The 16,217-nt window shown below is 41.6% G+C and overlaps 1 protein-coding gene across 2 annotated transcripts; it reads left to right on the forward strand.

Moving 5' to 3' along the window:
* Window positions 1–837: 837 nt before the first annotated feature.
* si:dkey-178e17.3 (somatomedin-B and thrombospondin type-1 domain-containing protein) lies at window positions 838–14,558 on the forward strand. Of its 2 annotated transcripts, none has more exons than XM_023283460.3 (5): window positions 838–1,336; window positions 9,126–9,311; window positions 9,726–9,816; window positions 11,899–12,057; window positions 13,087–14,558. In XM_023283460.3, exons 1-5 carry the CDS (start codon window positions 1,087–1,089, stop codon window positions 13,190–13,192), a joined length of 792 nt encoding a protein of 263 aa, XP_023139228.1. In that variant the 5' UTR covers window positions 838–1,086; the 3' UTR covers window positions 13,193–14,558. The 2 variants fall into 2 exon arrangements, with proteins under 2 accessions (XP_023139228.1, XP_023139229.1); XM_023283461.3 differs by having other exon boundaries at window positions 839–1,336; window positions 9,129–9,311.
* The last annotated feature ends 1,659 nt before the right edge of the window (window positions 14,559–16,217 follow it).

Genomic DNA, 16,217 nt, shown 5'->3' on the forward strand with positions numbered 1-16,217 from the left:
CTGATCACATCCATAGGCCAATATACACTCTCGGTCGCAGCGCCACCTGGTGGATGGACAGGACAAGCTCTAGAAGTAGCCTGAACATGCTCCAATCTGCCTGAAATTTTACACGTGTGATCACAGTCCGGCCCTCGTCACATCCATAGGCCGACATGCACTCTTGGTCGCAGCGCCACCTGGTGGACGTGCGTGGATTCGCCGACCGGCAAGGATGCGAGGACCCGTCCAACGCTGCTTGCAGCTTTAATTTTATTTGTTCCCTTTTCTTTCTCTCAATGGGGTGGATGGACTTCATTCTACACGATGAGTGGAGATGATTTGGCTGCTGCAGCTCAGAAAGACCTCGTCCTGTCCCTAAGCGGCTGCAGACTGAATCTTGTTGTGTTTTCTTTTATTTACTCATTAACGTGATATAAAGAGGCTGCGCCGCTGTCCGTGGTGCTGAATTAGATTTTGTGATTGGCGGCTGATACTGATCTGAAACGTTTGAGATGCGTAAAATGTGGCGTTTGCATATTTTGTAAAGGAAAACTCTTAAGATGCAAATTCTTTTCTTGTTGTTTTTGAATTCCTCGGACACTTTCTGCTTGTAGTTGCGGTGTAACGATGCAATACTCTACAAATGCACTCATTAGAGCTCATTTAGTTTTGGCTGTGTTTCCCAGTAACGAGTCTCACTTGTAACTTGGATGTGATGGTTGCGCAACATTGCATTTGTTGAGTAATCTGATTTATTTTTTTTTAAACACAAGCAAGAGAGAAAGAGGGTGAAAAGAGGAAGAGGGACGCTGGTACTGTACGTGTTTCCCAACAGCCAACAGTAGCCCTGAGGGGCGGTGTCCGGCACACAAATAGAGGAGAGCTGGTGCGCACAAGGCTCCACTTTTACGCATCAGTTGTTCTAGTAGGTGTCAACACAGAAGTCCACTCGTTTTCTCCGTAAACAGGGCCATGCTGCGCTTGGATTTTAAGTAGAAAATACCAGCATTCATTTGTAATATTATCCGGCTTTAAGCACCTTCCAAAATACTGATTACTTCAGTGGAGTGCGAGAGCAAGTGGTCCCAGAAAAAGATTTCCGTCATGGGAGCGCATGGATGGAGCTCAGCGCGCCTCACTTTTGTCTTTTGTGGATACTTGGCATTTTTCAGTGGCCACTTTGTCCGGCAGGCTGAGGCAGGCTGCAGGGAGAGGGAGAGCCCCAACTGCTGCACCGGCCGGAATAACGAATGCTTTGAGTACACGAAGAGAAAAACAGTGTGTTACTGCGATACCTACTGTCAGAAAACCAGAGACTGCTGCGAGGACTACCGGGATGTGTGCCTAATATCTGGTGAGTTGCTTGTTCTTACTTGGCCTCTGAAGTTTGGCACCAAATGACAAAATAATTTTGAGGGTACGAAGCTCAAAGTTCGGGTAAAATTGATACCCCTACTGTATATATTTTTGTTTAGATTCCAACTGTGTCCTACAAACTGTTGTTCATTGTTGTCTAGTTTGGAGCAGGGGTGGCTGGCATTGAGGTGACACAGAGACAGTGAGACATACTACACATAGCTGTCTCTACTGCACCCATTAGGGCTGTTTGTTTTCAGTGACCAGCCACAAGTGACCACTTGCAGGAGGGAGGCTTAGAGGGATGCATTTTTCCAAAAGCAAGTTGTGTGTATGTGTTTTTATGTTTGTAGTATTGACCCTTGGCCTTCACATCAAAGCTTCAAATTGCACAACCTGCTCAGCAGCAGTTTTCTGTTCCACAAAGAAACAGTAACTTGGACTTTAAATCAGGAGTTCAAGGCTCATCACAAAAGCTCTAAAAGGTAATTTTAGGTAACGGCTTCACTCATCATCCTGGCTGCTGCTGCTATACATGGCCAAATGAGGGAATGGACACCATGGGAACAGACTGCCAAAGATGGTCAGGATTACAGTAGAGCCGTGTCTGAGATGTGGCAGACAGAAAACACTCTGAACTGTAACTGAGGCAGCTCTTACATAGTGTTGAAACAACTCAAGTCCCCCAAGGAGTGATTATCAGCGCATAGATACGCTCAAAGTGTGACCCCTGGTCTTAAGTGCACGCTAACAAGCACCTGCAGGGTCAGTCGAACAAGTCAAAGAGCTCCTAAAGTGCTACAGAGATCCCTCTATTTAAGCACATTTAGTGAACCTTAGTTTGAGTGTTTCATGTGTGTTTTGATGTGAACAGGCTGCCTCATCCAGACTTGAGTCATTAGGCTAAAGGTTTGTGCAAAAGTACTGTAATGGAGGTTTCTTAGACCTCACTGTTTACTCCATAGAAAACTGAAGCACCTGTTAATCCCAGCATGCTGGAAAATTGCACTTGTTTTCAGAGACACAGAAGTCCCTATTTTAATCTGTTTGCTTCAATACCTTTGCATGCTTAACATGACAATAAGCTTTTTGCGAATCCTATAACTTTAGTTACTGGATATTTAAGTGTATTTAAACCCTTTAAGGAGCCTTCAGTGGAATTTCAGTAAAAATCTCTCACTGTGTAGCACAGATTGTACAATGCTTTGATGCAAAGTTGTCATTGGCAACCTTGAGTCATACAAATAAAACTTAGCTTGAGATGACTTTGTGTAGTTTTTAAATTTGCTGGAGATAAGTGATCCAGCTCAGTCAACATCATGTCGCCCATTATTTAAGTGATGTTACTGTAATGTGGTCACGTATTGCAGATGTTAAATAGTGGAAATGTTTGGCCATAATGTAAATTAAATGTGACCTGGAGAATATTAAAAAGCAGCACAAATCACTTTAAATGTCATAAAATGTGCAGAAATTCCAACACACTGTCACATTACATTGGTTAGAATATTGCATGTATAAATTCTGTTCAACTCCCTGGCTGTCTTCATTATGGTAACATTAGACAGACTGTGGGTGGAAAAAAGAGCTTTCTTACAATCAGGCTTTTTCAGTATAATTTAATACGCTCTACAATATTGTTCAAACTGAGGCGTGACTACTTAAAAACCGCAACTTTTCAAACACAAGTAGCATTACCTAAGGCTCAAATCCCATTTCTTTAATCCACCAATCAATCAAAGAGGCAAGTAGAAGCAGCTTTGGCGATCCAGCAGCCAGCTGAGTGGATTCCAGGCATCACTTCATCCGTCCCATGTGTCTGCCAAGCTGAAAGTGAACAGAATAAGCACAGGAAAGCACCTCAGGTTAGTGTTGAGTCATCACCACGCTGTTAAACAGAGGTCACAGCTGCCACGTGCGTCGGTTCACTCACATGTCACGTGAGGATTTTGTTTAACACAGCAAACCTCATGTCTGACAGCTGCAACCTGATGTGACAAACAGCAGCCGCAGGAAGGAGCGATGCAGGTGTTACAGGTCGGATAACGTTTCCCAGATGAATGTGGTTCCTGCAGAAGAACTGTAAATCAACACGTGTGTGATAGAGAGTAGCAATTTTACAGTCTTGACAGAGATAAATCTGAGCATGAAAGTGATGTCAGCTTGACCTTTGACCCCTGTATGGATCAGTAAGCACTGAGTGACGTCTCTGTGCAACCTGAGCACCTCTACACTATCAACTCAGCTCGCATCTTGTGGTTTGGCTCGGTTCCATCAAAGCGCCCTGATATTTTCTCACCCACATTACACTTTTATCTGATCTCCGATCCTGCAGCTCTGCGACGCATCAAGGAGTTTGTCTGTGTACTGTCTGTCACGGTCTGTAATTAAGAGCTCCGAGTGGGTGACATCAGAGGATAGACAGAGGAACCGGCACGCTGTTTGTACCACTACGACACAAACACTCCAAGCTCTTCAGAGTGTGAGAGCATTCTCTCATTGAAAGGAAGCATTTGGCAAGAACGCGTGTTGTGTGTAAACAGTTTGGAGGATATTCCCTCAATTAACAAGGACAGATTTTATTGCTGTTAAGAGTTGTAATGCATAAACAAAATAAAAGTAGTGTTAGTGGTGGAGCGCTCAAAGAGGGACTAAAATACCCTCTACAACACGTACAGTGAAAAAACTAACCTAAATGTGATGCACTGTATGATTCTGGCCTCGTTTTGTTTCAAATATAATGACAAGAATCAAATTACAAGAACAAAATTGTTTTGTACGACTGCTTTCTGCACCAAGTTTCACTCCATTTTAAAATCCAAAAAATATAGTGGCTTTTATGGATATTTCTGTAGAACAACCCCGATAATCAGTTTCTGGATAAATATAAGGCTTGCCCACAGTTCTTTAGGTTGAGGAGGTGATATATGTCAAGTTGACATTATTTCTCATCATCTAAACCACAAACATGATAATAAATCTGACTTCTAGCAGCAGGCCTTGATTCTCAGTGGGCATTTTCCAGACTTATATCAGCGAAAACTGAGCTCAGAAACATGTTTAGGTTGGTTTCCTTCCAAACAAATCAAGTTTTCACACATCACATACATCCCAACTTCACATCAAGTTTCCCGTTAAATTCTCATTCCTCTTCATACACTCTAGAGATCACACAGGAAGCTGGAAGTTAAGCTCCTCTTTGCTCCTCTCCTCTTGTTGGTGTCTGGCAGTTCTCACTCTAACAGGAAGACAAACTAGCGTCAGACAGATGAGAGCTTTGCACATCATTCATCTGTTTCTCCTGCAGGCACTTCTGCTTCCCTTCCTTCCCTCTGGGGCACTGCATGCTGTCATGCTGCGATGTTTGCTTCTTTCCACCTACGTTCACTCCCTCTTTTTCTTCCTTGCATCCCACACGTTCCTTCTTCAACCTTTGCATGGAAGCAGGGAATGTTTTTTATCCAGCTCGATTTGAAGTGAGCCAGCTGTTGAAATTTTTGGGACAAACAGTTTACTATCCAGTTTCTCCTAGCACTCACAAGCTGCTGGTTCCTAATTTGAACTCCTGCATCTGGCTTCTTCAAGACTAGAAAACATGTTTGTACCCACTTCTGAGTTGTGTGTCAACAGTTTTCATAAGAATTATTTATTCAGTAGAATGCAGATGCAAGGAAATCTACCTGTGAGTGGATTTTACTCTCTCAGAGTAACATTCATACTGTGAGAGATTACACCAAGAAACATGGCATGACTGGATAACCCTCCCAATTAACGATTATTTTTTGGCTGAACTAACCCTTTTTGAGGAATTTCTTTAACATTTTTTGTCTGATGAGCATTTTTAGACATATTAAGGTGGACATTTAGACAGAGATGTGTGGTCCCTACAGAATAAATCCTGTGGTTCCACCATAAGGTTAACATTTGTGCTTCTGTGTGAAATTTCTCAACAATTATTGGACGGATTAAGATTAGATTTGGTTCACACTGTCAAATAATTAGCAAATCTCAAAGTGGTAACATTCTAAACTACAAAAGTGTATGTTGTACGAATATCTAGTTAGCATCAATACATTAGCATTGTTATGGTTATGGAGTAAATTGGGAAGCTGAAAGTAATATTTAGCTGCTAGCAGGGCTTTAAACTCTTGTTCATAGTGAGCAAAACAGAAATTTGAGTGTAATTTAGGTAACTTTATTATTTTCTTTGAGTTATTTGTATAACTAATGATGCTGGTGAGGTATTATCTGTCATCAAGGGGACACATTATAACTGTTTACAGTGTTCTTATAAAGTTTTACAACTAATAATTCATTCACTTAATAAAATGTTAAATTATAGTATATTTTTCTTAGCTCTTTAAATTGTTTTATGTCAGTCCTGAAACGTTGTTAATTCTTTCCATTCTTTAGTCTGCAGCAAAGTTAACTTTGTCTTTAGAACATGTCTTTGAATTTAAAGTAAATGACAAAAGTGCATTTTCAGTTTCATTTCTTTTTTTCTTTCTTGTTTTGTTGTTTGTCAGGGAGTGGAATCAGTTTTCAAACTAATCTTACTCTGTACTATTGAGGTCGGACAATGCAAACACTTCTGCAAGGTTCTGCAATTTTAAAAAGAAAATCTGTCTCAGCTGTGTTTGTAATGAACCCTTTTAATTAGTTGGTTTGTTTGGTTCCCCCTTTTCAAGGTATCTACAGGAAACATTTATGTGCTAACCTGTTATTAGCGCTCAGCCCCGCGTCCTTCACTGCTCCTACTAACAGGCTTACGGTTCTCTGTTGTGTTGCTGCTGCACATTATGAGGCTTGTCTGATGGGACCGAGGCCATGCTCTCTGCAGGGGAGGAGGGCGGTGGGTTTTGACTGGTGGAGGTTTTTGAGGTGCTGTGGTCGTCCGGAGCAGCTGGACATCTGGGTCCCATCAGAGGGGAGGCGGGGGGTGGGGGAGTGAAAAAGAAGAGGGCCAAAAAAAGGAGACAGATGGGGGAAAGAAAGAACAAGGGAGAGTGCCGGGCGAAGTGATAAAGGGAGAAGAAGATAAAGCAAATTGGGCGGGCAGGTCTGATAACTCTTTTGTTATGAAACCCTAAAATGGAAGCACAGTTCAGGGAGAGTGAAAAGGAAGAGCAAAGGAATGTCAGTCTGAAGGCTAAGATAGTGCACCATTATCTCACTGTAACAAGAGTGACGGGAGATTGGCTGAAAAGTTGGGAGATTGAACTGCATATGTTGGTTTGTTTCAGTTACTGGTGTCAACTGCCAGGAAAATTATCCTAACTGTACCTCCTACCACTGTCAACTATGGTTTTGAACTCAAAAAGCATTTTTAAACATTTCTAACAGTTTAATGCACTTTCTGTGCAGCTGTTGTATCAGGCGTTTGTGTGTTTGATCAGATATTTGGCAGGAACCACTGACTGTTATCTGATTGTAATGCTGCTAACTCTTGCTAATGGTGCACAAAAAGTATGTGACCACCTTTTTCCAACTCACTCCAAACTGGATAAAAATAGAAATGCAGAAAGCTCCCAAGTGAAATAACAGGAATTCATTTAATTTGGGTAGAAAGTTTGCTTGCTCTCCTTATTCATAGTAAGAAGCTAAACGTCTGCCACATTCTGAAACTGTTTTCTTCTCTTTTACTTTTACTGTTTTAAAGTTCACTTTAACAAGAACTCCTAAAGATCCTAAAGATCAGACAATACACATCTCATATCAGCTGCAAATAAATCACTGTCCTCCTTCAATAAATAATGGAAATTTTCACTGAGGGGAAACTTAGCTAACACTTAGTAAAAATGTCAGCTTATCAGGAACACAGAGGCTGAACATGCTGACAACGAGCACCATTTGTTTCCTGTATTGGGGTCAGAGGTCAGAGGTGGTGGCTTTCCAACTGGGGACTTTCTCGTCAACAATGCGAGCAGGGGACAGCGGTGACTGTGTGGGTTAGTCGGGGTCACACTGTCAGCAGGGTTATCATGTGGGTGGCGTTGCACTGCTGGTACCAGAAGCAGACTGGGGGACCACCACAGTTTGGTAATTGCCTCCTGACCTCTGGTGGCTCGAGGCCAACAGGCTGAGACTTCCAGACAGGGCCTTAGTCCTGTTGGTGTGTGTGTCGGTGTCGATCAGAGGGATAATAGCCCTGTTTCCCCTCGGGTGCGGGAACTCGCCGACCCTATCGGTTTCACTGCACAGACCTCAACTGCCCTCCTTGCTGGTGTTTTTCCCCCCACTGCCCTGCGAGCGTCACAGGATGTAGAAGAGGGAAGGAAAGGCGAGCAGACAGGAGCGAGGATAAGAAGAGGCGGAGGAGGCGAGAGTAGGAAGTTTGATAGGGTGGTGGTGTCTGATTCCATCACGCCCTTCTGTAATCTCTCATGTACGCTCATGTCTCTCAACAAGTTTACGCAGGGAAATGTGTACGTCTGTGTGCTTTAGGGTGATGGCTGAGGGTGGAATAAGCCCAACTGGGAGGATTTATCTGACAGAAAATTTTTTCTGAGTGTGTGTGTGTGTATGTGTGTGTGTGTGGTGATCTGGGAAAGGCGAGTGTCAGGTGGGCAGCACTAATGTGCAGGAATGCAGAGATTCCGCAGTGGCTTTGTGGATCGGCTGTGTCACTGAGGCAGCCGCCCCCCCTCCGAAACCCCAACAGGACCATGGGAATGAACCGAACAGGCGGCACCTTGAAAGCTCGCTCTCTCTCTCTCTCTCTCTCTCTCTCTCTCTTTCTCCTGTTCACACACACATGCTTATCCACTCGCAGCATTGTACTGCGGGCCGAGTGTGTATTATAAGGATAGAGTGTGGCAGATTAGATGACGAGGGAGGATTAGATTCAGTTATGGTATATTTATCCACTCCTTCCATATAATTTCAACAAGAACATCCAAGAGCTTCCAGCTGTGTGCACCTGCTCTCATTGTGTTAAACGTTTATTGTCCACAATGAGAAAAAAATATCAGTCTTTATGAAAAAGTATTGTGGTGTAAATGTGCACATTTGCATTAATTCATTCTTGTGTGAGCATTTGAATGCCTCACTCCTTCTTGTTTGTGTGTTTATGCAGTGTGCACTTCCTCCCAAAAACAAGGCTGTTAAATGTCTGCAGCTATTAAATCTCTGTGTTGGACAGGGCTTGATTGCTGCTGGAGTCTCTGAGCTTTGATCAGAGCAGCCATCTAAGTAATACAGCTTCCTCTTTATGTAATTGGCTAAATCAACCTACATAACGGGAAGCCTGATTGTCGCTGCCGCTGTGTTTATGTGGCGTGCTGAGTTCAGGGGTGTGTTTAAGCGTGGGGCAGAGAAAAACCAGAGAGAACAGGATGCAAAAATTAGCCTCGTATTTAAATGGCCCCCACACTTCTGACCTGGGCTGCAGACTTCCTGAGTCTGGGGGTGTAGCTGATCTGACACACTTAAATGGTAATGATCCAGTCACTCATTACCACCTGTCTACCTGAATAAACGTTCAGTGAAACATTGTGCATGTCTGTATCAGGGTGTGTGCTGCAGCTCACAGTTTAAACTGTGGAGTTAGGCATGACAGCAAAGATTAGGGGGAAGTTTTTCTTCTTCCTCTGAGTTAAAGTCAGTTCATTTTCAGAATTAAACAACTAGAGAGAGCTTGTCTGATTCTTACAGAGATATTGACTCACTTTTGTAACACAGATCGGTCAAAAAACACTGAGACTAGGCCTCTTTTTTGTACTCTTGCCATTCATACTTCTGATTATCTCAAACCTCCAGCTGATCTCAGTACTTCCCTGCCTCCCTAGCAGCCATTGACTGTGTGGTGGGATCATGGGGTCCCTGGTCGTCATGCACGTCTCCGTGTGGAGTTGGCAGCACGGAGAGGAGTCGCCAAGTATCTGTTCCCCCCAGGAACGGAGGCACGCCCTGCCCCGACCTCAAACAGCGTCGAGGATGCTTCGGAAACAACTCCAATTGCAGCACTGCCAAAGGTGAGGAGCTGCCTTTTCCAGTGTGCCTCTACGTGGTGTGCATTTATGCATGCTTGTACTCCTGCTCTGAACTCTGTTAAATATTAATTTGGTGTTTCTTCGTATCTCTTGTTAACTTAAAGCAACACATTTGCACACATCTGTTCTTAGGCCTTATCTCCAGCTGCACTATTTCAACACCTCAGTTATGTGTTTTACTGTTGAATCACTTTTCCAGTAATAAAAAGAACAAAACACAGATTTTGACATTTTCCAAGTAGAAGATTTCTGAGAAGTACCACTGCACTCAACATCCCTTTGAATCATTTGAGCAACTGAGTCATAAGATAAAATATGAGATGTGTTTATGAAGATGATTCTCAGGAGGTCATCTTATGTATTTGTTTTTATTGTCACCTCTCCATCCCTACACAGAGGTGGCAAAGATCCTGCCCGATTCTTTCAAGAGGAACTTCAAGGACCCTTGGAGGCGACCACACATGATGATGAAGAAAGAGAAGGACAGGTAAGGCCTCCATTAGCAGGCTGCAAGCCACTAACTTTGTTTTCATCTGTGGTGAGGGGTTTCAGCACATTTGACACAGAGGGAGGGTAATTACAGCTGAACTGTGTGGTGTTGAATGATTCTGTGTCCAGACCACAGACTGTTTCATTTTAAAAGGCTATCTATGCATTTTTAAAAATGTTTTTCAAGAGTATTTGATTCTACCTTTTTTAAAACACCTCACAATCATGACTCATTACAAGAAAACACTATGCTTTTGTATCAGCATTTTTTTATATAAGCAAACTTTAAGATGCAAATCATTGTGGCATGAATGTCTTTAGATCTACTTCCAAGTTTGAGCTTTGCTGGATTTCACTCCAGCTTCATATCAGCTTATTTCCACAGTTTTTACTTAGTTTAAAGGTCACTTTAAGATCAGCTTTGTGCTCCAAAAGATTAGAGGATACAGGCCAAGGCCAAGGTTGCCATAGCACACAGAGCCGTGAAATTGCTTTGGCTGTGTAACATGAACTCCGTCTTTGAATATTTGCATCATGAGCTGACCTTTACTGATAAGGCAGCCATAATCCATGTAAGAGGTAAAGCCTGGCTGCGTAGATGTCACCTTTGATCTGAGGTGATTGCAGATGTTCTCAGAGCTGAAAGAATTTGAGACAAGGGAATAGAATCATGGCTGGTTTCCTGACAGCCCTCAGCATTTCACACTGATTAAAATGGACACTGGATACTTTTGTTTTGCCTGAGTTAAAACATCGGAGGGGGCTGGAAGCACATTACTCATAAATGTGATTGATTCAGCATGAATCACGCAGAGTAAGGGTGATTTCATACAGACATCTGGTGTATTGATGCCGTTGTCTCAGAGATTGACCCAGGAAAAAAAAGGTTAATGTAACATCAAATGGAGATCACCTGTTGTCTTTGGATCTCTATTTATATCTGTAAAATTAAATGGATGAGTAAATTGTCAAGAAGAGGGGTATTCTGAAAATTACCATGAGGCTATTATGCAGTTCTTACTTTACTTGTTGAAGGAATTAGTTAAACTGCATTCTTGGTGGAATGAATAGCATTTTATGGCACTTCAGGTGAAGTTTTGCAGTATGGACAAGTTTGAACCTATGTAAAGAAGGAACAAAATGAGGAAATCCCACTTCAACGATTACATGTGTGCATGTAAAATACCATATGTGTTAGAATCTCATGACATGGTCATTCCAGGCATTTTAATTTAGTAATCCCAAAGGTATATGCTGAAGAAAATTCCACAGAATTCGTTCTAATGTTAATGTTGCTTATTCACATATTTCCTTGTAGCTCAACCATCAAAAAGCAAGCTGAATAACGATTTACATGACTTAAACTCAATTTTGAAACGTTACTGGAAAATCAGTTTTAAAAAAAGAGCTGGAGCTTCATGTTTTCTTTGACAAACCGCCCCACTGAGGATGGTGTTTTGTCACAGCTGACTGAATCAGAGACAAAATAAATAGTGCAGCGAAGTTCAAAGTGTCTGCCAGAGAACACAGTGATCAGAAAAACAGGACTTTATTGTTGCTCCCAGTGTGCAGACTGAGCTGTGTTGATATTAGGATTGTTCAGGTGACCATGACACTGCTGGACCACTTTCAAATGGAGCAAACCTCCTATCGGCAAATTTGTGTTTTGTCTGGTTATATTGGGTTGGATTTGCCATTTGGCTTTCATCCTTCAAACTGAGTTGGATTGTTTGAGGGGAGGGAAGAGGAGGGAGGCCTTTTCTGGGAGGGCTTCAATCAGGCCTCTGGGTGCTCATCTGGACATTTTCCATTTGCCTGTTTTGTAAGAGATGTTGTACTGGCCTATGTGAGAGAATGATTGACCAATCCAAAGAACAAAATAATAGATGCTGAGCTCTCGGCTACAGAGCTGTGTAAACAGCACTCTACTTGATCCTCACAGGGTTAGGACTTTAAGTTTCTTAGCCCAAAGATGTGTAATTTGACCTTTTGACCCCCGTGTTTTTCCCAAAATATACTAAATGTACTGGTTACTTTCAACATTTTTCCTTTCTCCTTTCGCTTTACTCTGTGCCTGCAGTTACTGTGTGCACCTGCGGGTGAAACAGGCCAGTGCAGCGTGTAAACTCAGACTGTGGAGTGCTCAGCTGGTGAGAGAGAGGCTGGTCTGTGCAGAGTGTCAGAGCGATGCCATGTCAAAGTCAGATCGCTGTGGAGGCGACGGCCTGCAGAGCACCAGGTAAACAGCTGAAATATACCACAAGTAAAGGCATTCTCATCCATTACATTCCTGGCAGGTTTAACTTTGTTTTTAATGTAGCTACAGCTGAGGGGCAGGAAAAAAATAATCCACTTAAAGCAAACAACGAATACATTCTTTATGTCTCTGAATGCAGCGTAAAGGTAGAATATGTTGAATGAATGATAAAAATACTCACCTCCCAGTCATGGTGTAAGAATGTGTATTTTAGCCAAATATACAGTGTTTGTAAAAAGTATTTGGATTCATTGGATTTTTGGATGTTTCTCCTTGTATTTTGTTCAACTTTGAATCATAGTCTATTTAATAAGTCTAAAAGACTCTTTCATGTTGAAGTGAAACCGATTTCTATAAAGTAATGTCAATTAACTAATATTATGAAATGTAAAATAGGTGGTTACATATTGCATAAGTATTCACCCCTAAGTAGATGCAGTATTGGCTGCCTGAATGAATTGGTCTCAATCAACCTCGCACGTCTTGACACTGCAATTTTACCCCTTTCTTCTTTGCAAAAGTGTCATGCACTGTAAGCATATTCATTTGTTCTGTCAATTTAAATGAGCAACTTTACATGTATGTAAATTGCAGCATACATCTTAGTTTGACAGAGTAATAATGTTTAAAGAAGTTAAAACAAAGCTCCTGATTGAGCTCACAGACAAGAAAAAATTGAGTTAAGGAGGCCATTCAACAAACATTTTAAAACATGCAGAGCTATAAAAATCCTTCATTAATTTGTCTGACAATAGTACTTGCCTCTCTGAATTGAAAGTGGCCTTTTATCCTCCCCTCATAATGCTAAGTATTAATGTAAGGCAATAGCAATACTCTGAAAACAGTATACAGTATATGGGCTGCAAGCAGCAACAAAACATGTCTGCTTGAATCTTCAAATAGAAAAATCTAAACTTGGAGCATCAAAATATATTGAAATATGCTGTGATTAACATGTAACTCATTTTTCCCATATTGTAACTGTTACATGCTTCATTCTTTATCCTCCAGGACGTTCTGGGCAGCAGCTTCGGTTCCGGGCTGTCACGGTTCCTGGATACGAGAGTCGTCCTCTGAGCGCTGCCGGTGTCCTCACTACTCTGTGCTCTTCGTCTGAGCCCACATGCAGCCCTCAGACGTCTGTTTGCAGGGACAAGATTTCCCTCAGAGCCTCCTGCTAACTGCAGAGAGCCCTGCCAGCCAAGCCAGACCCTCCGATCCAGACTACTGGATGGGTAACTCAAGGAGATCAGCAGCATCCTGCCACTTTTTCCTTTCACCTCATACTCTGTACTGTATACACTATAACTAAGCACACCAAAATTCTTGCATTTAACTTCAGATTTTGCAGCCACGTTATGTACTTTTCTCCTCCAAAGCACAGCGACATCTATATGCCTTTTTACCTCTGAATCTTTGCTATCTACCTCCATCAATGCAAGTGCATTTGCTAATGCATAATGTATAAATATATAAATATATTATTTTGCTTTATACATTTTCTACTTATGATTGTTTATGTGTAATGTATATGTGTCTATATAGCTACACTTATTTGTATCCGACAGTTTAAACATCAAACAGCACCCAGTTTAAGCCCCAATCCAAAGAGTCCAACATGATCAGCAGGTTGGAGATGCTAAAACCTGGTTCATCCAAGTTGCATCCACTGCTAGAAACCTTGAGTCAATATATTTATGTTCTGCAGTTTTGTCCCGACTGATATTTCAATTCAGCAAAAAAGACTTATACCAGCAAATGAAGTTGGCTATCAGGCGTTGATTCTCAGGTGCTTAGATTTGCGTCTTTGTCTCTCAAACTTCCTCTTTGTGTCTTCTGATGGTCAGTCACTGATGTTTTTAGCAGTTTGAAGTGACTCACAGCTGAAATCAATCCCATCTGTTTAAACCTTATATTGTTGGAGAAGAAAAGGAGCCATACAAGAGAATTTCACTGTGGTGCTCTCTGTCCTCTGTGTCCAAGACTGAAAAAAAAGCAAAGCTTAATGACTGTTTTCTCTCACTGCCTGTCCCGCTCATAAAGGAGTTTTTATCAGCAGAGTATCATCCAATATAAATACCACATGCAGCCAAGTTCCTCCGATATTATTAATTAAGGAATCTCCTCCCAGCACTCCCCACAGCTCTTTGGCTTGGATATCTTCTTCACCTCTGCTCCTGTTGTCTCTACCGACCTGGTGTTTACTTTAAAAGAAATTACAGATTAACCACAGCGTTACCTTCTTAAATCACAGGTCAGTTAACTGACAAAGCTATGCCTTCTCGCTTCTCTTTTACTGCTGGTTTAAGAAGAGGACAGGTAAAGTCCCAGTAAAAAGGCTTTTCTCTGTGGACAGCTGTTACTTTCTCTCCCATGTCTGTGTTTGTGTGTTTATTTATTATAAAACAAGTGATGATTTTATTAGTGCAGCACAGCATACTCTGTACACTGTCCATTAGTGAAAATAAACAACTATACTGTCACCTCTCCCACTCTTGTCATATTTTTCTAATGTGTTTATTTTTTTGCATCATTGCAGCCAGAGGAAGCATTTCGAAGCATTTCTGACTGCACCGATAAGTACATCCCTCACTTTGACCAGTATTTACACGCAGCTTTTCATAGTTAAACATGAAGCACCCTTGAACATATGTAACATAATGCAAACATGTAGCCATTAACATATTTGTGTTGCATTCTTGACTCTTTTTTTTTTTTTGCCTCGGGGGTCGTAAATTGGATGACGACAAGCAAAATGCCAACTAATGTGTATAATCATGTTTTTCAGCTACATTCTCCTGCAATTTGGGGTTTGTTTTTTGTGATGTAAGTGCCAGAGAAGAAGATGTATGGACAGACTTAACACGAGGCCTGAGACAAGTGGACAGCTTACATCATGTGTAAGTACATCTTCAACTGGTATTCGTTCTGGTTTTCTGAACAGAGAATACCAAATTTTAAGCCTGTTTGCCTCCTCCTTAGTGTGATATATGGACTGGTTAACTGAACATTTAGGAGGGGATGTTTGAACCTTAACCCCGAACCTGAAAGGTTATAATTCTCTATGTTTATAAAGGTAATGCTTCTTGTCATCGCTGACAGTTTTCTACACATTTGCCAACCACGTCACACAAATTATACCAATTAAACTCCAATGCCAGATGCTTCTTCGTGCTCCATATATCTTGCTTTGTTTGCAAAACCACTGGAAGAAAGAAAAGTAACTTGGGTTTCTTTTGCTTTTTTCTTTTTTAAAATATGTTTTTGAGTTCTAGTGTATGGTTATGCTTTTTCCAGAAAAGAAAAGAGGTACATGACTTAATACTGCAGTGAAAAACGACCCACAGTGAGGAAAAATGTGATAGGAGCAAATAAAACCCAACACTGTTTAGGATTACAGTCCTTTGATTTGAACATTACTGATAACTTGCCTGTAAAACCACCTTTCGCCCACTTTCTTTTGATGTATCCGTTTAATTTTTTCTGTCAGATTATTATAGGAAGGATGAGGTAAAGGAGGTATTTTGTTCATGAATTGATTAAAGTACATTTTTTGTTTATCTGGAAAATGAAAATAGAACAATAGCAAAGTCTATGTATTCCACAATAAAAGAATTATCAGTAGCTATAACCAGCACAACTGAAAGGGCTTTGTAAAACTTACACTATATTGCCAAAAGTATTCGCTCACCCATCCAAATACTCAGAATCAGGTGTTCCAATCACTTCCATGGCCACAGGTGTATAAAATCAAGCACCTAGGCATGCAGACTGCTTTTACAAACATTTGTGAAAGAATGGGTCACTCTCAGGAGCTCAGTGAATTCCAGCATGGAACTGTGATAGGATGCCACCTGTGCAACAAATCCAGTCGTGACATTTCCTGGCTCCTAAATATTCCACAGTCAACTGTCAGCTGTATTATAAGAAAGTGGAAGTGTGTGGGAACGACAGCAACTCAGCCACCAAGTGGTAGGCCACATAAACTGACGGAGTGGGGTCAGCGGATGCTGAGGCACATAGTGCCAAGAGGTCACCAACTTTCTGCAGAGTCAATCACTACAGACCTTCAAACTTCATGTGGCCTTCAGATTAGCTCCAGAACAGTGCTTCAGCAGAGAGCTTCATGGAATGGGTTTCCA

This window comes from Amphiprion ocellaris, chromosome 6 (genome assembly GCF_022539595.1).
Source record: "Amphiprion ocellaris isolate individual 3 ecotype Okinawa chromosome 6, ASM2253959v1, whole genome shotgun sequence".
Lineage (NCBI taxonomy): Eukaryota > Metazoa > Chordata > Actinopteri > Pomacentridae > Amphiprion > Amphiprion ocellaris.